The 19,201-nt window shown below is 56.3% G+C and overlaps 2 protein-coding genes and 1 long non-coding RNA gene across 7 annotated transcripts; 1 reads left to right on the top strand and 2 right to left on the bottom strand.

Annotated features, from left to right (window-relative positions):
• Positions 1-257: 257 nt before the first annotated feature.
• Positions 258-11,433, bottom strand: KHSRP (KH-type splicing regulatory protein). Of its 2 annotated transcripts, XM_036120652.2 has the most exons (20): positions 11,077-11,433; positions 9,423-9,519; positions 8,758-8,796; positions 8,372-8,411; positions 7,459-7,508; positions 7,145-7,216; positions 6,347-6,404; positions 5,864-6,038; positions 5,572-5,670; positions 5,111-5,209; positions 4,882-4,984; positions 4,105-4,205; positions 3,832-3,976; positions 3,592-3,752; positions 3,395-3,504; positions 2,887-2,975; positions 2,583-2,780; positions 2,403-2,480; positions 2,154-2,314; positions 258-1,066 (listed from the first exon to the last, which is right to left on the bottom strand). In XM_036120652.2, the coding sequence occupies exons 1-20, from the start codon at positions 11,329-11,331 to the stop codon at positions 1,058-1,060; spliced, it is 2,139 nt and encodes a 712-aa protein (XP_035976545.2). In that variant the 5' UTR covers positions 11,332-11,433; the 3' UTR covers positions 258-1,057. The 2 variants fall into 2 exon arrangements, with proteins under 2 accessions (XP_035976545.2, XP_035976544.2); XM_036120651.2 differs by having other exon boundaries at positions 258-2,314; positions 11,077-11,432.
• Positions 11,434-11,559: 126 nt separating this feature from the next.
• On the top strand, positions 11,560-19,114 carry LOC144379247 (uncharacterized). The gene is made up of 3 exons (XR_013441913.1): positions 11,560-11,834; positions 16,662-16,882; positions 18,657-19,114. It is a non-coding gene; the product is annotated as an uncharacterized LOC144379247 (long non-coding RNA).
• SLC25A41 (solute carrier family 25 member 41) lies at positions 12,809-18,689 on the bottom strand. Of its 4 annotated transcripts, none has more exons than XM_036120661.2 (7): positions 18,560-18,689; positions 17,651-17,806; positions 16,974-17,126; positions 16,679-16,786; positions 14,221-14,388; positions 13,991-14,138; positions 12,809-13,247 (listed from the first exon to the last, which is right to left on the bottom strand). In XM_036120661.2, the coding sequence occupies exons 1-7, from the start codon at positions 18,632-18,634 to the stop codon at positions 13,075-13,077; spliced, it is 981 nt and encodes a 326-aa protein (XP_035976554.1). In that variant the 5' UTR covers positions 18,635-18,689; the 3' UTR covers positions 12,809-13,074. The 4 variants fall into 4 exon arrangements, with proteins under 4 accessions (XP_035976554.1, XP_035976556.1, XP_035976553.1 ...); XM_036120663.2 differs by having other exon boundaries at positions 18,036-18,665; XM_036120660.2 differs by having other exon boundaries at positions 18,503-18,665.
• Positions 19,115-19,201: the final 87 nt, after the last annotated feature.

Genomic DNA, 19,201 nt, shown 5'->3' with positions numbered 1-19,201 from the left:
CGCCTGCAGAAAACTATTTTTTCTTATAATTCTTTTTCTTAAAAAAAAAAAAAAAGGAAGGAAGGAAAGAAAAAACACAACACAAAGCTTGTAATTTCCAATCACCATTATCAGGCTTTTACAACATCTATAAAGAACAAACAAACAAACATCTGCTTCAAAACTCTACAGGGGGCGGGGGAGAGAGGAGGGAAAGAAAGAAAACGAGAAAGAGGAAGAGAGAAAGAGAGAGAGAGACGGCACCCAGCAGACACGGGGAGGTTTTGTTATCATTTATTTGTGAAGTTAAAAACGAGCGATAAAAAGTAAAAACTGCCATACAATTTTTTGTTTTTGTTCTCAATTTGTTTTCAGTTTCAATGTCCTCTTGAACAGCTGAAACCCAAGACCAGTCCCGGGAGTGGGGGGCGGGAGGGGCTGCAGGGAGCCGAGCGAGGCAGGGGGGAGGAGGAGGAGCAGATCAAGGGGCTTGACTGGGGGGGGGGAGGGGGGCCTGCAATAGCAACACCTGGTCCAAGGAATGTTCCAACTCTAACTAAAAAAAAGAAATAGCAAGAGTGACTTTTTTTCCTTTTTAAAAGTTTATTTTAAAAACATGAAGAGGGCCAGGGGTGGTAGGAAGAAAACGAATTGCTTTCCCCTGAAAGAGGCAGTTTCAGGAAGGGATAGAGATTTTTATATATATATATATAATTTTATAGGTTTTGTTTGCTTTTTGTGTTTTTTATATTTAAAATTTTTTCTTTTTTTGGCAGAGATTTAATTCTATCTTCTATGGCTGGCTCAACATGAAGGATCCCAATTTTGAAAGAAAAAAGCATGAGACACACAGAATGAGCGAGAGAGTGAGAGCCCGGCATTGCCCAGGCTGTGACCTCCAAGCCACTCACAGCAAGGGCTCCCCAGCACCCCCCACAGCAGCCATCGCTCTCTCGCCAAACACATGAGGAAAAAAAAAAAAAAAGAACCAAAAAAAAAAAAAGCCCCCAAACAGAACAAAATGGAAAAAAAAATAATAAAAGATTTTCACAGATGAGGAAGTTCACATTCATTCGATTCATTGAGCCTGCGGAGAGGGAAGAGATAGGAATTGGTCACTACGGGGAGGGGGGAGGGGCGGGAGGCTGGGGGGGACGGTGGCAAGGAGGGGGCCAGGAAGCCCCTCTCCCGCGCCTGTGGCGAGCTCGGGCTGGAACGATGTGTTTGTAAGTGTCTAGTCTGTGCTCCGGGGCCCTCGGCTGAAGTCAGACTGGCTCCTTGATGGAGGAGGGAGCAAGAGGGACGTGAAGACCAGGAGGAGAGAAGCGGGGGCCGCAGAGGCAGAGCGGGGAGAGAGGGAGAAGCGCGCTCAGGGTCTGGGAGGGAGGAGGGGTGCCCTCTGTCTTCGGGAAGGCAGGTGCTCCGGCGCATCACAACATGACAATCTCAGAGATCACGGTGTCCCCACAACACCCCTGTGAGGTAGGTTGGAAGGTGGCGGCGATCGTCATGCCCACTTCACAGACAAAACCAGGACACAGAGGCAGGCGCGAGCGCGGAGGCGGCGGCGGAGCCCAGGCAGGGCGGGAGGGGCCCTGCGGCCGGTCCCCGTGGCAAGCTCCCCGAGTCCCACCAGAGCCAGGGCTGACCCACGCTGGGGCCGCCTGCAACACACAGTCACTTGGACACGGGGAAAAGATTGTGGGGTTAAAAATAAAAGAATGCAAAGAACAAAACCCAAAAAAGTAATGCAGAGAGGGGAAAACACATCCGTTTTCTTCCCAAGTGGCCAGATTTTGAATGAGTGAGTTAGCAGCCAGGATGGCGACCAAGGTCTGTGCTGCTGGCCTGCCCCCCACCCCCAGGACTACCCACCAGTTCAACAGTTCCACCTTGTATTTGCTTCGCGCTCTCCCCCAGCATCGAGACAGCGTGACACAGGAACAAGCGGGCCGGCGCAGGGAGGCCTCTTCGTTTAACCTCTGGACCCAGCGCACACTTCCCCAGCTCGTGGGGACTCCCGGAGACCTCTGGCCACACGGCCCCCGCTGCAGGCATCAAGGACACACCCCGCAGGGGAAGGGATTTCCGGCGCTACCCACTAAGGCAGGATGGACGGTGGCCGGGGGTTGGAAGGAAAAAGGAGGAGGAGGAGGGTGGCAATTCCCACTTGCCTGCTGCTGTCCCTGCTGTGTGGGTGGAGGCTGGGGGCCGCCAGGACCTGGAGTCTGTCCGTAGTAAGCGGCCTGCTGTCTGTAATATTCGGCCCAGGCGGCACTGTAGTCTGGCTGGGAGCCTGGGGGTGCTCCCGGACCCCCTCCGGTGGCCACTTGAGCTGCACGGAAGCGGAGTCACGGTGAGCGAGTGTGACTGGGGGCCCGAGGGCCTGGCCCTGCCCCTGCCCCGCAACCCCAGCGGCTCACCCTGCTTCTTGTAGTACTCCTCCCAGGCCTTCGTGTAGTCCTGCTGCGGGGGCGCTCCGGGCTGCTGGGGCTGCTGGCCTGCGGGAGGAAGGCCTCGAGGTCAGAGGACGGCACAGGGACGCGGCGGCCGCTCACCAGCCTCCGGCCTACTGGAGCCCCTGCGGCGGCCCACACACTCACCGATCTTTTTGTAATACTCTTCCCAGGCCTTAGTGTAGTCTGACTGGCCGGCGGGTGGGGGCTGTGGGGGCTCGCCCTGGGCAGGGGGGGCCGCGGGGGCCGGTGCAGGGCCGGGCACGGGGCCTGGGGGCTGCTGGTAGTAGTGTGAGTAGTAGGCGGCCCAGGCGGCATTGGGGTCTGCGGCGGCTGCAGCTTTATCTGTAGGAGAGCAGCGGGCTGAAGGGCAGCACTGGAAGCCAGCCCCGCCCTCCCCACCTGGGCACCCGAGCCCTGTCCTGCCCTTCACCTGGGCAGCCTTACTTACTTGGGTCATGAGGAGCAGGTGGTTGCCACTGGGGGTAGGTATTGCCCCAGCCCTGGGGTGGGTACTGGTGAGGAGGGGGGCCCCCCGCACTGCGGGACAAGAAAGACAGGGCACGTGAGCTGGGACCACTCCTCCACGGGGGCAGGGATGGCCGGTAGGAAGGGGGCCCAGGCCTAGCCCACCGCTTATACTCAGTCACAGGCCCTTGGCCGAGGACAAGGTGAGATGAACAATGCGAAAGAACACAAACTCCGTTGGCTTAAAGATGTGCAAGTCGCCCAGATTCAACATACACGGGCTTGCCTATTAGGTGGGAGACCAGGGTCAACATCTGTGACATCTTTTAAAAATGGCACCGATCACACAGGAGTCTGGGCTGGATCGTGCCTTGAACCGCTGCGATCAGCACTTCTTGGTGTTGAATGAAAATGGGGTCCGCTGCTCTTCTTGGCAGCACAGCAACCCCCATGTCCCAAATCCCAGGAAGCTGAGATGAATGAATACTCACTGCGGGGGAGCCCCAGGTGGCCCCTGATTGAAAGGCCCGGGGTTGAAGGGCCCCATGGGGCCTGCAGGGCCTGGTCCCCCGGGGCCTGGTCCAACTGGGCAGAGGGGACCCTGGAGGAACGAGAAGCAAAGTCACTTGGGTAGGGGGAAGGAGACAGGAGATGGGTCCAGGCTCCAAGAACCCCTCCCTGAGCCCACCTCAATCTTTTCCTCAATGAGCTGCTTGGCGTGGTCTATCTGCTGGGGTGAGCCCCGGATGATGAACAACTTGAAGTTGGGGTCCCCATTGGGCGGCAGCTGCCGGGAGATCTCCACAAAGGCGCCTGTCTGCTGGTTTATGGCTTTCACGTTCTCACCACCTGTGGGGAACCACAGATAGTGAAGAGAAGGCAGGAGGAGCGGGGGCTGAGGAACAGAACGCAGGCAGGGCCTACTCACCTCGGCCGATGACCAGCCCACATTTATGAGTAGGGATGGAGAAGGTCATCTCACCGCCAGGAGGGCCCCAGTTGCCTTGGCCCCTTCCTCGCCCCCGGCCCCCCGGGGGCATGCCAGGACCCCCTGGTGGGCCTGGGGGACCACTCTGCAAGACAGGAAGGAGGTAGAGAGTGACCGCAGAAAGCTAGCCTGGCCCCTGGACTTCTCTGGGAGGGCTGGGCCAGTTCCCTCCGCCCTCACCAGCCACCAGCAGCAGAGCCTGGAGCCACCTACCCTGAGGCTCTGGAGGAGATCATTGATGATCCGCGCTGCGTGCTCACACCGATCTGGGGGCCCCATTATGTGAGCTATCTTCTCAGGACCTGTCCCATCATCTGAAGCCAGCATCCAGAACAGAGACATGGATTTTAAAGAAAAGCACAACACCAAACCCCCATAACACCGCCTCTGCGAGGTAGACATCATGCCAAGCCAGGTGTCAGAAATATCTCAGGCTCAAAGTGCCGCTCATCACACCCCATGTATTGAGGAGCGGGGGGGGGGAGGGGGAAGAATGCGGGTGGGCCAGGTTTCCAGAGAAAAAAACCGACCAACTAGGGCAGGGTGGCAGCTGAGGCTTCTTCCTGCACGTGGCACCCCCAGAACAGATGCATTTCATGAAACTAAGAACGACAATAAACCTCAGAATGGGCCTGCCACTTGGGAGACTCTCACTGAGGCTTGGGAATAGCCCAGAGTTGGGACAGAGTGATGTGATCCAGTCCAGGCTGCCCGGTCAGGATGGGCCGTTCGGTGGGGGAGAGGAAAGGGATAGATTTGATGACAGGAAGACAGCAAGTCTGCCCTTCATGAACTCTCGCACATGGCTCTCCCGTAAAGGAGGGAGACAAGGGCACGTTCTGCCAGCTAGGAGTAATAAGGCACCACAGAGGCTCAACGGGCTCCCTGGTGCCAGGCTCTCTGCAGTGGAACCTCAGAGTGATCCTGAGAACAGAACTGGTAGACACGGCCACCACCCACCCAGCTCGTCTTTTCAGCCAGGCCCCTGACCTTGCTTAAACTGTATCCGCACACCAGCGTCATTCTGGATCTTCTTGATCATTTCTCCGCTCCGGCCAATGACCACCCCGACAGAATGCCTGGGCACCGGCACCTGCGGAGACAGGGATGCGGAAGGGTCAGCTGAACCTTGTCCCACAGCTCTGGTGCCCTCCGCCCACCAGAGCATGAGTCACACCCACCCCATGGCCCTCCACCACTACAGGAAGCCTGCACTCACATCGATGCCCCCGCCAATCCGGGATCCATACTCGTTCCGGTCCCCGAAGCCACCCTGGTCACGCTCCCGGAGGATGTCCATCACCATCTCACAGGCTTGCTGCGAACACATAGGCATGGTGTGCACAGGGCAAGCCCCCAACACTGTTCCCCCAGCCTCCCACGACCCAAGGGCTCATGGGCCTAAGCTGGGCCCACCGCAGAGCCCTGCTGAGCTCCTGACCTGCCATCCCGAGGAGGAGGGATGGCCGGCAACCCCCATTCTCCAGATAAGAAAATGAAAGATCAGAGTTCAGGCCTCTTGCTCATGTCCAGTGCTGGGAGGGAGAACTCAGTATGACAGTGGGAGTCCTGGGCTGACTTCAAGCGAATGCTCTTGAAAACCTCTCCCTTTTCACTCAGATCTCCAGCCCTATCTATTGCTCACTTCTCCAGACGCCCCGTCTCCCCCAGGGTTCTCACCTGTACTTTGTAAGGATCCCCAATGATGCGGAGAGGCTTGTCCACGTTCGTATTCTGGGAGCCATCTTGAATTAAAATCATCTTCACTCCAGCTCGCTCCTTTACAACCAATGCGGGACAGTCAGTACCAGGCTTTCAGAGGACTTTCTGGGGCTAGTGCACGTGGGGGGCAGGTGTAATCACAAAGGGTAAGAGGCTCTGACTAAGCAGTCGGTAGGGTGTGCACACGCAGACGCAGGAAGGAGACTTTCCTGGGACAGGAGGAGCTTCTGTCCTCCATCCCACCCCTCACCTGCAGCTGCTTAATTGTCTCCCCGCCTTTGCCGATGACCAGGCCAGCCTTCCCCGCGGGGATCATGATCTCCTGCACAGTGCCATTCTGGCCTCCATTGGCATTGTCGTGGAACTGTCCTGGGGGCCCCCCACGACCCCGAGAGACAATGTCATCCAGCATCATCTTTGCTTTCCTGGGAAGGGGAAGAGCGGGGTTCAGACACTTGAAAAAGTACTGGTCTGACAGCCCCATCCAGCTCAAAGGGAAGGTGACTCCAACATGTGTGTCTGACAGATGATGAAGAGGGTCCGTCCCCAGGGCTGGGGCTATTCAGGTGGTTTTCCCAGATCTTCGAAGTCAAGGCAATCAAAGCATCAGTACAGCCCCCTGGAGAGGGCAAGGGTCGAGGGACATGGTGGAGTCGCCCCCAACTTTCCAAAGGATGGAGAGAGCTTCTGCTTGCTCCCCTCATCACAATGATAGGCCCCGCCAGGGACTTACTGGACAGATTCTGGGGCTCCTGTCAAGGACACGCTGCGCTCGGGTAGGCCACCGCTGTCTGCAGAGGAGAGAGAGGGTCAGTGCCTCCCGGGTCTACGGACACTAGAGAAAGGCTTTCCAGGGAAATGGTGAAACTTGCACAACAAACAACGGCCACCTGTACCACCATTAACAGCCTGACAAATCGCTCTCATTAGACTCCTGGGAGGCTGCTCTACGCAAGACCAAGGCTGGGAAGCCTGGAGTCCAGTCAAGGAGGGAGAACATTTAGGGAAAAAGATGAGGTGGAAGGTGAGGTCCCAAAGCTAGGCCACTCCTGCCACCACCGAGATCAGTCTACAAAGCCCACTGGGTCAGAGCCAGCCCTCAGAACCCCGGCCCAGCAGGCGCGCGCAGCTGAGCAGCCAGACTGGGGTGCAAACCTGGGCTGGGTTTCAAAGCCATTCCTTCGAATGCATCTCCCTGCCTCACACATTCCCACTGGTTTCCTGTTGGGTGTTTACTTCAGATGGTGACTTAACTAACAGTTTAGAGCAAAACTTCCTATATTCAATCTTCGATCTCCCGCCTCAGCCGTCCCCCCCCAACTGTGAAGCCAAAGAAAACGAAAGCTGCAGCTGTGTGCTGGATGCCGTGCTGTACTGGTTGAGACTCTGCCCTGAGCCTGGCACTTAGAGGTCACTCAGTGACCACCAACCTGTCTCACTTCTGCCTGTCAGGGAACTGTTAAAAAAAAAAAAAGTACAAGGAGCCCAGCCCAGCCCAGTGCCCGTTCTGACACAAATCTGGCTCTCATACCTGGCGAGATCTGGACTTTGCAGCCTGAATCCTGCTGGATTTTGTTAATCTGTTCACCACCTCTGCCAATGACTACGTGGAGAAAAGGGAAAAAAAGCAGAGATTGATGAGGGTACTCCAGCACTGAAAAGACCGTGTGGCAGGGGTTCCTGGTCTTCCTGAGAGCTCCACCTGCCTCCCCGCCCAGAGAGGACAGGTGAGAGCACAGTACATGAGGCCCTCTCACACCAAAAGCTCCTGGGCCAGCAGGTGCTCCCAGAACACAGTCCCTGAGAGACAGGGAAAACGGGCATCCCACAGCGACCCACACTCACTTAGTCCCACCATGCCGTCTGGGACCCTGTACTCTTCTGTCATTGAAGTCCTGCAAAGAGAGACGGTAAGAGTCAGTCTCAAGTGAGACAGACTAGACAGAGGGTCTCCAGGAGAAAAGGCCCCTCAAAGCCACAGCCCCTAACCTGTGGGGCCCTTGGTGCTACTGGCCTCTGCCCATGCTTCCCACCACATCGGGACCAAGACCCCACAGGCCTAAGCAGAGTCTGACAAGAGCACAGGGCTCCTTCTCCCCACAGCAAGCCACTCGACCTCTCGAGGCCTCAGTTTCCCCATGCAAGCCACAAGAGGCTTGGTCGGGGTCAGCGTGGCCCCACGGACTCTGGGCAAAAGCAAACGCTTGGACACTTTTACACAATTCTGACAATCACTTCAGGTCTCTTGACTTAAAAAAAAAAAAAAAAGGTCTGTATCTTTCCCATGTCCTCTCCCTAGCAAACCAATTTTACTGCATTTCTTAGAAGCAAAAAAAGAAACAACGTGGTCCTTCACAAAGGATTCTACAACAGATCCACTGAGGTCATTGGGGGCTGGGGAGGCGGCAAAAGGTAGGAGAGAACCCCAGGCCCCACCAGTTCTCGGGGATCAAGCATTTGCAGAAGGCGGACGAGAACACCGCCGCCGGCCCCCAGCCCTTCTGGGAAGATGGCTGTCTCCCGAGGAGTGTCCCACAGCGCAGGCAACAACAGGGCGCAAAGACCGCCCCTCCCTGGGCCCCACACACAGGCGCAAAGGCAGCTCTTCTGCCTCCTGGGCTTCTCTGTGGCCAAGCAAGTAGCGGGGACAAAGTCCGAAACGGTGCAGCCCCCAGACACAGCTCTCCCCCAGGTCAGCAAGAAAGGCCAGAGACAGCTGACAGACAAAGAAACAAGTGTCCTCCAAATCACAACTTACCTGGGGGGAGGATGGATGGGTCCAAGTTGAGAACTGATGGCTGCAGAGAGAAAATTCAAAGCAAAGATTGGCCTGGCTCCTCTTTGGGACCCTGAACACTGCTGGCCCCCAGGTACCCCTGCCTGCCCGAGGAGCGGCTGGCACCTATCACAGTGCTCCTGAGCCTTCCTGAGCACTTGAGTGTGATGAACCCGCCTCACATCTGACTGTCTGCCTCTATCTCCAGGGGGCTCTGGGATCCCTAAAGCTCATGGACCCCAGATGATAAGCACCTAGAGCCTCCATAAAGGACAGGTGCCATCTGCTTAGAGCTTCTAGCTCCCAAATCCTAAAAACCTCTTAAGACCCTGAAGCTGCCCTCTGCCTGCACCATCCAATGGACTTACAGTCTCCCTGGGAAGCCAGTTTCTTGCTCTCCGGTTGGTCTGTGAAAGAGAGAGGATGTCAGATGCTGCACCCACCCACCCACAGCTGCCTCAAATCTGATGCTGATGCCACACGGCCTGGTAAACAATCCCCCCTCCCCCACCCCCAACATCAGAGCCAAGACAGGAGAGTAGCAGGGACCAACCCCGGAGCGGGACCAGACTTCCATCAGTCCCACCACTAGCACTTAAGAGTAAAAAAGTTCTTTATAACAGGAACAATGATGGTGGCACTCGAGTCCGGGGTCAGGAAGGGCCCAGGTGTAAGTCTGGTTTTGGCTGATCCCCACACTGATCATTTTGGCTACTGTGGGTAGTATTGCATGCCCTGGGGCCAGCCAAACTGCACTTATGTGGGGCCTCAACAAAACCGCGAGCATTTCCCAAGCCTACCAGAAGGGGAGGAACGATCTTGAGAACTTACAACTTGGACCTAGTCACAATCAATCTGCTCCTCTCAGCCACCTGATACCCCAGGATGGCAGCCCGAACAAAAAGAATGAACAAAGCTGGGATTGCTGAGGTTTTAAAAGACCAAACGGCTTCCCCCTGACTCTGAACCACGTTCAAACAAAGGCACCTCACTCTACCCCCAGGCCTTCTTCCCAGCAGGTAGTTATAGTTACCTCCGTCTTCTAACTGCCTCTTTTGGCCCCCAAAACCAAAATCAGGAGTGCTGTTGTTCACTGTTGTAGCAGCGTCGCCTCCAATTTTGGCTGCGATCTAGAAACACAATCGTAGGCACAGAAGGTTACCACCACAACCAACCTTCCCTGGTGCTCAGACCAACTTCTCAGAACGTACCCGAGGGCCTCAGCGTTCAACAGTCATCCAGGAATTTCAAACTCCCTTTCTAGCTGGGATTTGCGCCTATGTTGTTTGCAACTGGACCACAATCCACACTGATTTGCTCTCAGGAGGGTCCTCAGGTTGCCTCCACGAGGGAGGCAGGAAGTGTGATTGTAGCCTGGCTCTTCTGGGATGGTGAAGAGCACAACTTTCCTTTATCTCCCTCACCCTCAAAATCTTTGCGTTCGTTGAACAAATTTTAGGGAAGTTTTTGCTTAAAGGCATCCGAAATCTTCATTCCACCAAAAGAAAAGACCCTTTTTGAAAACACAGGTTACATGTCAGACACGTGAGGAGCAATTTCAAATGACCCCGATCCCACAAGTTTAAGACCAGAGTCTGTGGGATTATTACAAGTTTTCCAAAGACACACAAACCATGAATTAAGGATCTATCTTTCCACCTCTCCCAATTTTTGTCCTTTTAACACTGTGAGCCAAAGCTCTTGGGATGAGGCCTTTTCCCACCCCAGCAAAGAGCATCAACTCGGCTAGTTACGACTGCTTCTCCAGCAAGGCAGGTGGGTGGGCAACCAGATCAAGTGCACGTTAGAACCCTACCCGGCTCCATAGGTGAGAAAGCCACAGACCACACTGGGCGGGAACAGGGCGTTCACCTAACGGGACCTCCCACTCTGCCCTGGAGGCACTGGAACCCAAGGAAAGCACTCAGTCGGCCCCCAGACAGTCGGCTTCCTGAGAGGGCGGCAAAGTTCTCCCATTCTGCAGGCCTCCTGCTCTCCAGGACGTGGGGAGGCCACAAAAGGAGCTGAGGAGGTCAGTCACAACGGCATGTGACACCTCCATGGTATCATCACGCCTCAAAACACAGTGGTGGGACCCTCCCCTCTTTGCCAAAGAGAGACCACCTTTCAGGCCACCGGAAGCATCAAAAAGAGCCAGACCCTGTGCCCACCCTCCCCATTTCGCCTAAGTGCTCGGCCACTCTGGTAGCAAGGGTTCCCCCTTTGCAGGCTCAAGAAAAAAGGCTGTTTTCCTCCCAAAGTCCCTTCTTCCCGGCGGGCGGGCAAAAAATGCGCCTGGGTTGGGGGCAAACAGAGCTCTCTGCCCTGATGGGGAGGTAAGGGAAAAGCAAGACCCTCCCCACCGGGAAGGGGGACACTTTGCTTCCTAGAGAGGGAATCATGCCATCGGGTGTCCTAAGGGGGTTCCCCAAAGTGAGTCCCAGCCCTCCGGGACCCCTGAACATCCAGGGGCCGTTCCTGGCGACCCCCCGGCCACCCCTTCACCCTGCAGGGGGGTCACCCGCTGGGGGCCCACTGGAGACACCCTGGGCGGCCCAGGCCCCCGCCTACCGCCCCACGTGACCCCGCGGCGGCCTCGGGCCGCCCCCCCGCGACCCCGCGCGCGCGCGCGTGACCCCGCCCCCTCCCCCGCCCGCGCGCGCCCCTCAGGCCCGCGGCCTCCTCACCTGGCGGGCCCGCTGCACGGCGTCGGCGAAAGCGTCCTTGCGGATCCCCGGGCCTCCCCCGCCGGGCGGCTGGGAGGGACCCCCGGCCGACCCCCCGCCCGGGCCGCCGCCGGGGCCGCCGCCGCCCCGGTCCCCCGCACCCGGCGGGCCCGGCGGAGGGCCTCCCCCGGCGCCCCCGGCTCCCCCGGCTCCTCCGCCGCCGCCAGCGGGCGGCGGCGGCCCGGGCGGGGGTCCTCCCGTGCTGTAGTCCGACATGGCGCGGCGGGGCCGGGCCTGGCGCGGAGGCTGAAGCTGAGGAGGCGGCGGCGGCGGCGGCGGCTCAACGCGGGAACAAGGCCTCGCTCCACACGGCCGCGAAGCACTCTGGGAACCCAGCGGCTGGGAAGACGACGAGGGGGGAGAGGGACGCCTCCTCCCGCCGCCGGCGTGACGGACGGCGCAGCCAGGCCAATCGGAGGCGGCCGCCGCTCCTGGGACACCAATCGCGGCCTCTGGAGGCAAGCGACCAATCGGAGTGCCGCGAGAGGCAGTGGGCGGGAGGCGCCGCGTGACCGACAGCTCTCGGAGGCAGTGGGCTTCGGGCTGCCGGTGCTGGGCGGGCAAATCGAGGCGACCCGAGAGGGCAGGAGGCCCAATGAAGCGGGAGTTCCAGAACTACGGGGCGACTTCAGAACTGGATTGACGACTCCGGAGAGTCAAGTGGACAGGAAGGAGGGGCCTGCCGAAAGGCCCCTTTGAACAGGCTGGGCAGGCGCCAGGTGAGATAATCGTGTACGCAAGCCAATGAGGACACGCAGAAGGCGGGTCTTGCGCAGATTGGCAGTCAACTTAATCCAATCCCTGACGAAGTCTGGGTGACGCGCTTAGGTTTGACTGGATTGCTTTCCCTGTTAACCAGAATCCTCTTCTAGCCTTGATTTCTAAGCCAATGGCTGGGCGGCGGGGGCGGGTGCAAGGTGACGGACACCGCTCTGGACAAATGGCAGGGAAGGAAGTAAAGGGGCCCAGTTTTGGTGGGAGCCAGTGGAAGCGTAGCTGCATTGGGGCGGAGCCGGCCTCCAGACGACGATAGGGGATTAGCCGTAGCGAAAGTGAATGGCAGTCGACGTGGGCAGTGCCGACCGGCTGAGGGGAATTCAGGCCTGACGTCTAGGTTAGCGCCCCAGGAGCCTGGCTGGGCAGGCCGAACACGTGGCCTGCTCGAGGCCTTGGAGGTCGGATGCTTCCGGGGGTGGGGTGGGCCGAGAGCAGCAGGGAACCCAGGGATCCCCTGTATCCCCCTCTCTTCTCCACCCAGGATTCTAGAGCCCCCGCTTCTCTTCCAGGACTCATGGAACCAGTTCCCCTCCAGAATTCAAGGGTCTAGGGCCATCGGTTCTCTCCTAGGACCCTAATTCCACACCCCACACCCTCTTCACAAGGTCTGGGGACCTGAGCTCCAAGCTCCAATCCTAGGCCCTCAGTTCTCTCCTGAACCCAGGCGTTATGGAGGTTTACAATTCCTACTCAGGACCAAGGGGCCCAAGATATCCAGGCCTCTTTCCGAGACCCAGGGATCCCAGGCGCCCAGCTTCCACTCTTGGGACACAGATATCCGAAGCGCCCAGCTCCCTGTTAGACATCGGGTGTTCCAGGTCCCCAGCTCACGCCCTGAAACCACGGATTCCTAGTCTAGCCCCAGAGATTCCAGATACCCAGCTCCCCTCCTGGACGCAGGTATCCCAGACACATCCAGCAGAAACTCTTTATTTCAGGTTGTCCCCACGTCCACCATTTCACCCTGAAGCCAGGACAAGCCACAACGAGCCAAACGGGAGTCCAGACTAGTCCCTGGCTGCACCCTCGGGAAGGATCCCCAGGGATCTTCTGACCCAGGCCCCCAGACTGCTTCCCCTGACAAAAACTGCCCCCCTGGGCCTGAGCCTGGAGGGCTCTTTGGGCCAGGGGACCCTGGATCCTCCTGTCCATTCTGCCCAGGGTGTGTCGACTGGCCACTGCCTATACACCCAGGGTTTTCTTCATGGCTTCATACACCACGTAGCTGATGCCACCTGCTGGCAACACCTTCAGTAAGGTGGGAGTCATGCCTCTGTACAGCCCCGGCCAACCCTGCTGGGCCAGGATCCGCTGGAAGACTCCGCGCATGGTGGGGTTTGAGCCCTCCACAGTGTCTGCGGGAACAGGGGCAAGCTCAGGGCTTCTGCCAGAGAGGATCGGGCCACCCCGGGGGGGGGGGGCTGGAATGTTGGGGGTTGGGTGAAGCCAGGGGCTGGGGGCTGGGGGTCAGCGTTGGGAAGGAGTTTGGAAGACTTAGAGGAAATTGGTCAGTTTGGGGAGAGAGATCAACTCAGGCAGGAGTTTTCAGGATTTGTTTTCAGGAACATCTTAGAAAACATTCACGCTTATTTGGGAGGGAACTTCTAAGATCTGCCAGAGATTTGGGAAGTGTGCTAAGGGATGGTTTGGGGATATTTTCAAGATTAGGGTAGTGGACCAAGGACTTGTTTGGATGTTTGTGGATTGGTTTAGGGGCTGAGAGTCCATTTGGGGAGTATACAGGGTAGTGGAGGAAGTGGTTATGACATTGGGATGTCTAAGGGTCAGGTTTAGCGAATTTAGGAATTTTAGGAATACAGGCTGGGTCAGATTTGGAGAAGTTGGGAGAGCATTTGGGGAATCTATGTCTTGAAATATGGTGTGGGGGCCTGAGTTGCATTTGGGGGGTGTTTGGGGGGGGTCAGTTGGGAGATGTTCATTTCAGTGGTTTGTAGGGTTAATTTGGGGTTGGGGTCAGATTTAGGGGTGAGTCTTGGTAGGTTTAGAGGTCAGTTTGGGAGTCACTTTTGGGGGATGAGAAAGTTCAGTCAAGGCTAAGGGGAGGGGCATGCACGGTGGCCACTGGGGCTAGTCTGACCTTGGGCCTGCATCCTGGTGCGCACCAATGTCAGCGGGTAACTGGCCATCTGGCCACAGGTCGTGGACAGCGTCACAGATGACAAACTGACCAGGCCACTGGGATCCTCCATGTCCCTGCCTGACTTCAACCAGAAGCACCTGAGCATCTGCAAGAGAAGGGGGTCAGGAGGCAGTTTACTACGGGCCTGCGTTCACACCAGCCCTGGCACCCCTCTGTGGGACCCACACCTCATAGACAGCCAGGTCCGTGCAGGCGTAGGGGATGATGCCGAGCATGTTGGGCAGGTAGCCGCGGTACAGGGCACGGGTGCCCTCCTGCTCCAGGATCTGCCTTGCACAGTCCAGCAGCCCCTTGTACTGGCCTGTCCGGCGCAGGGTCAGCCGCGTCTTCAGCACCTGGGGAGGGCGAGGAGGGAGGTGGCTCATCTGATCGAATGCTCTCATCAACCCTCATCGACTAGCCCCCGCTGGCCACCCTGCATGCCCCTTTCTTGACCCTCAGCGGCGGCTGGCATTTCCGTCCTACAGCTGAGGAAGTGGAAGCTCAGGAGTGCAGAGAGCTGAGTTTCCAACCCAGAGCCATGCGATTCCTTGGCCTATGTGTGCTTTCAACCCAGGGTTCAGAAGCCCAAGTGCTGACGGAGGCCAAGAGGATAAGGGAAGTGGCGTGGACAGAGCGGAGTCACAGCTTACACCCAGCGGCAGCCAGACATCATGCCACGGGGGTGCAGACTCCACAGGGTGGCCAGGTTTGCCAATTTTCCAAGAGAAGCCAGACATAGTCATTTGTACAAAATACCCCAATATCAAAATATTGGCAGCTCTACAATTGCCCAAAAAACCGAACACCCAGTGCGGTAGGCAGAATTCTAAGGTGGTCCCCGAGTTTCCCACCCCTGATATGTATGCTCCATATGATGCCCACCTCCCCTCCCACCCTGACCTTGACAGTGTGCTAGGCCTGGGACGATGATTGGGTATCACTCCCCTTGTCAAGTTACATGACATGAAGTTACATTTCATGAAAGTGAAGGGATTTTGCAGATGTATCGGGTCCTTAAGCAATTAGTTTTAAGTGAAGCAAGACCAATTGTCCTGGGTGGGCCTGACCGAATCAGGTGAGCCCTTTAATAAAAGAGTCTGTTGCCAGAGACAGAAGAAATCAGACCGATTGGGAGTATCCAGGACACTCTTCAGTTGGTCTTAAACAAGCTGATTGTTGTGGAGAGGACTACATGGCAGGGACAGTGGGTGGCCTCTAGGAGCTGAGGACCTCAGTCCTACAACCATAAACTGAATCCTGCCAACAACCAAGGAACTTGACAGAGGACCCAGGCCTCTGGTGGGTTCACTGTAGCCCAGCCAACACCTTGATTTTGGCCTGATGAAACCCTGAGCAGAGGACCTGACTAGCCAGTGCCCAGGTGGGACCCACAGACAAACAAAAGATAGTAAATCTGTATCCTTTTAAGTTACCGAGTCTGTGGCAATTTGTTACGCAGCAATAGAACACAAATAGACTTAAGAGGAAATTTAACTAGTTAAGGGCAAGAATTATATGAGAAAAATTTAAAAGACCATTAAAGTACATAAAAGGAGACTTGAACAAATAGAAATGATCTTGGATACCAGAGCTGGCCTCATAGATGGCGGGAATCTCTAAGCTTATTTATAAATTGAATACCATCCCAGTAAAAAATACCAATAGGTGACTTTGTTTTCTGAACTTACTAGAGGTAGGTTACTTCTAAAGTTTATATGGGAAACCACGGTGGGAGTAACCTGGAAACCGATAAAGAAAAGCAGGGATGGGGGATGAGAAAGAGTAAGGTCAAGCCTCGAAAATTAAAGACAGAAGGTAAAACTATAGGGATGCCCAGCTGGCCCGGTCGGAAGAGCATGTGACTCTTGATCTCAGGGTTGTGAGTTCTAGCCCCACGTTGGGTGTAGAGATCACTTAAATTAATAAAATTAAAAAAAAAAAAGGTAAAACTAGACAATGAAATGATTAGGGATTCAGGGGAGAAGCCAGAAGGGGTGAGTAGGTGGAGCAGAGAAGGTTTTTAGGGCAGTGAAACTACTCTATATGACACCCTAATGGGGGGTAGGTGTCCGTATACATCTGTACGAACTGCAGAATGGACTACACCAAGAGTGAACCTGAAGGCAACTATGGGCTTTAATAATAATGTATCGATATTGGCTCATCAGTTGCAACAAACGTCTCCCTCCCCCACGCAGGATGTTAATAGTAGTAACTGTGTATGTGGGGAGAGGTGTGTGTGGGAACTCTACTTCCTGCTCAATTTTTCTGTAAAACTGCTGTACAAAATAAAATCTAATTGTTACCCCCCCTCCCCGCCAAAAGAGGAAAAAAAAGACATTAGTGCCTGGACAGACATAGCAGAGGAAGAAGAGAAAGGCCAAAAATACACTCAAATATGCACAGGAATTTAGTAAATTACACAGGTGGCATCTTGGATCTTTGAAGGGAAAAGGATAGGACCCAACCAGTAAATAGTTGTTGAGATGACTGGGGAGCCATCTGGAACACAAGTTGGACACGCACCTCACATGAAGGAGAAGACGAGGGGGAGGAGGAAAGGGGAAGACGAGGAGGAAGCGGTAACAGCTGGTAGCTAATTTTCACATTGTTTCATCTTCCACAGGGCAGATGTTCTCTTACCTCCATGGGGTTGATAAGCGTCTGGGAGGTGGCCACAGCTAGGGAGCCAGCAAGGAGACGTTCCTGAAAGGGTGGGGATCCATGCACTCCGCAGAAGTAATTCTTACACTGGGGCAGGAGAGAGGAACAGGAGAGAACTGCTGACCTTCTTCCTAGCTGAAACCCACCCTGGGTCTGGGGCCAGAGGGTGAAAGTGTGTCTTGGGTAAGGATCTGGGCTTGAGAGGGCGTGTAGGAGAGGTTTGGGTTGAAGGGCAGGACTGTGCAAAGTGGGCCTCTCCGTCTCCCCCACCCACCTGTTCAAAGACGGAGAACTTGATGGCGTACTCGGGGGCAATCTTGAGGACGTTGATACCATTGCCCCGCCACAGGGAGCGGAAGCCCCCCTCCTGGACCATGCTCCGGAGCCCCCCCAGCAGGTTCATGAAGTTAGTCTTGGAGGAGTAGACCTGGGGATAGGGAGGCCACTGGCCCTGTGAGGAGCCTCCCACCTGATCGCCTCCATCCCAGCCTGGAGCTCAACCCCATCCTGTCCCCAGCCACCCAACCCCATTCCTCCTCCCGCTCCCTTCCCAGCTGGCCTCACAGTGCTCATCTCCTTCCTCACCTTCAGACACAGACCCACGTGCTCATCTCCTTCCTCACCTTCCTCTCCTTACCGGTTCTAGTTTGCCTTCAAAGCCATCCAAAGACCCCATCCTCAATTCCCTTATCCCCAACCCACCCTGTCCCTGGTACGGTTGTCTCGGCTCCTCCAACTCAAGTTCATGCTCCATCCCCATTGGCTCCAGCACCATCCCCAACTTCAACCCCCACCCTTACCTCCATTCAGCCTCCTCCTGACTCCAACCCGCGTCCCAGCCCCACCCTCGCACCTGTTTCCAATTGCACACTCACCCCCATCCTGAACCCCATCAGCTCTGCCTCCATCCAGCCCCACCCCAGAGGCTCCAGAGCTGTGCTCCCCGCGCACCTGCATGTACACCTTGGCTCGGTCCAGAGGGGCCGTGCCAGTGCGGGACACCGCCCCAGCCGTGGCTCCTGAGAGCAGAAACTTCCACAGGGCCCCCTCGTTATCCACCTCTAGGACATCCACGGGGACCATCAGCTGCTCTCCTGTGTCCAGCACCTGCGGGGCAGACCCAGCTCCCACCCGTACTCAGCCAGGCTGGAGCTCCTTCCCCGCATCTCCAGGAAGCCCCTCCTGGTGAAAGGCCCACCCTGGTCCCCACTGCTTCAAGGTGGAAATCCAGGTCTGCTTGGAGGGGAGTGGGTCATGCAGAGGGGGCAGGCAGCACGGCCTTCTACGCCAGCCTTCAGGCCGGAGGTGCCGGTAGGCCTGCCGTGCTCAAGCTCACCTGCTGTGATGGGAGATGTTCCAGGACATTTTCGCGCACGTGCCCAAACACATACCCATACACATGTGTACAGCCCGGGTTCCGGGAGGGGGGTGGGGGCAGGGTCGGAGGTGGTGGGGTTTTGGCGAGTAAGGCTTTGACCCTCTTAAACAGGGTCTGGACGCTCGAGCAAGGCTTCTGAGCTTCCTCGGGCTGGGCTCCCATGGCAGCTGGAGGGTCAGGACACCTAGGTTCAAATCCCTGGTGACAGGTTTGCCCATCCAGCAGCCATGTGGGAGGGGCCAGCTTGTAAATTTGGGCACCAGGGCATGATGAGGTCACAGAGGCCCTTGTGACCTCACTGGATATGGTGGGCAGAGAGTGTCCCCCACAAAATGTCCATATCCAAATCCCTCCAAACCTGTGAACGCTCCACGTTACGTGGCAAAGGGGAAAGTGTATTTGCCAGAGGATTTAAGGGCACTAACCAGCTGACGGGGAGATGGAGAGATTATTCTGGACGAATTGCGTGGGCCCAGTCTAACCTCATGAGTCCTCAAACAGTGAAGAGGGAAGCAGAACAGTCGGTGTTGAAAGGGTTCAATGTGAGAAAGACTCATCCGACCGTTCCTGGCCTTGCAGATGGAGGAGAGAGCCACCCGCCGTGGAGTGCAGGCCGACCCTCGAAGCTGGAAAAGGCCAGGAAGCAGATTCTCCCCTGGAGCCTCCAGGAGGAGCTTGATTTTAGCCCAGTGAGATCCGTATCAGACTTCTGACCTCTAGAATAATACATCTGTGTTGTTTGAAGCCACCATGTTTGTGGTTGTTATAGCAGCCGTAGGAAATGAATGCACTGTGTGTCGCTGTCATGGCAATGGGAGATAGACGTGAGGGAGAGTGGGAAGGTTCTGGAGCTCTGGGAGGGAGAGACACAGTTGGTCCCCAAGGTGAGACAGGCATAGATTTGGAGGCAGCCTGAGTTTGAATCCCATCTAGGACAACTCCTGCTGTGTGGCCTTGGGGGACTTGCTTTACCTCTCTGAGCTTCAGTTTCCCCAGGTGTAAATTGGAAGTAATGATAAACTACCACATTGTGTCAAGAGGCTGCAATGAGTCTTCATTGAGAGCGCGTCCATCCTCCATGTGGTTTGGTTCAAAAATCTTGATGTCATCCATGATTCTTTTTC

This window comes from Halichoerus grypus, chromosome 1, assembly GCF_964656455.1.
Source record: "Halichoerus grypus chromosome 1, mHalGry1.hap1.1, whole genome shotgun sequence".
Taxonomy (NCBI): Eukaryota; Metazoa; Chordata; class Mammalia; order Carnivora; family Phocidae; genus Halichoerus; species Halichoerus grypus.
The sequence above is the reverse complement of the archived record's forward strand: the minus strand, read 5'-3'. Positions and strand labels throughout refer to the sequence as shown.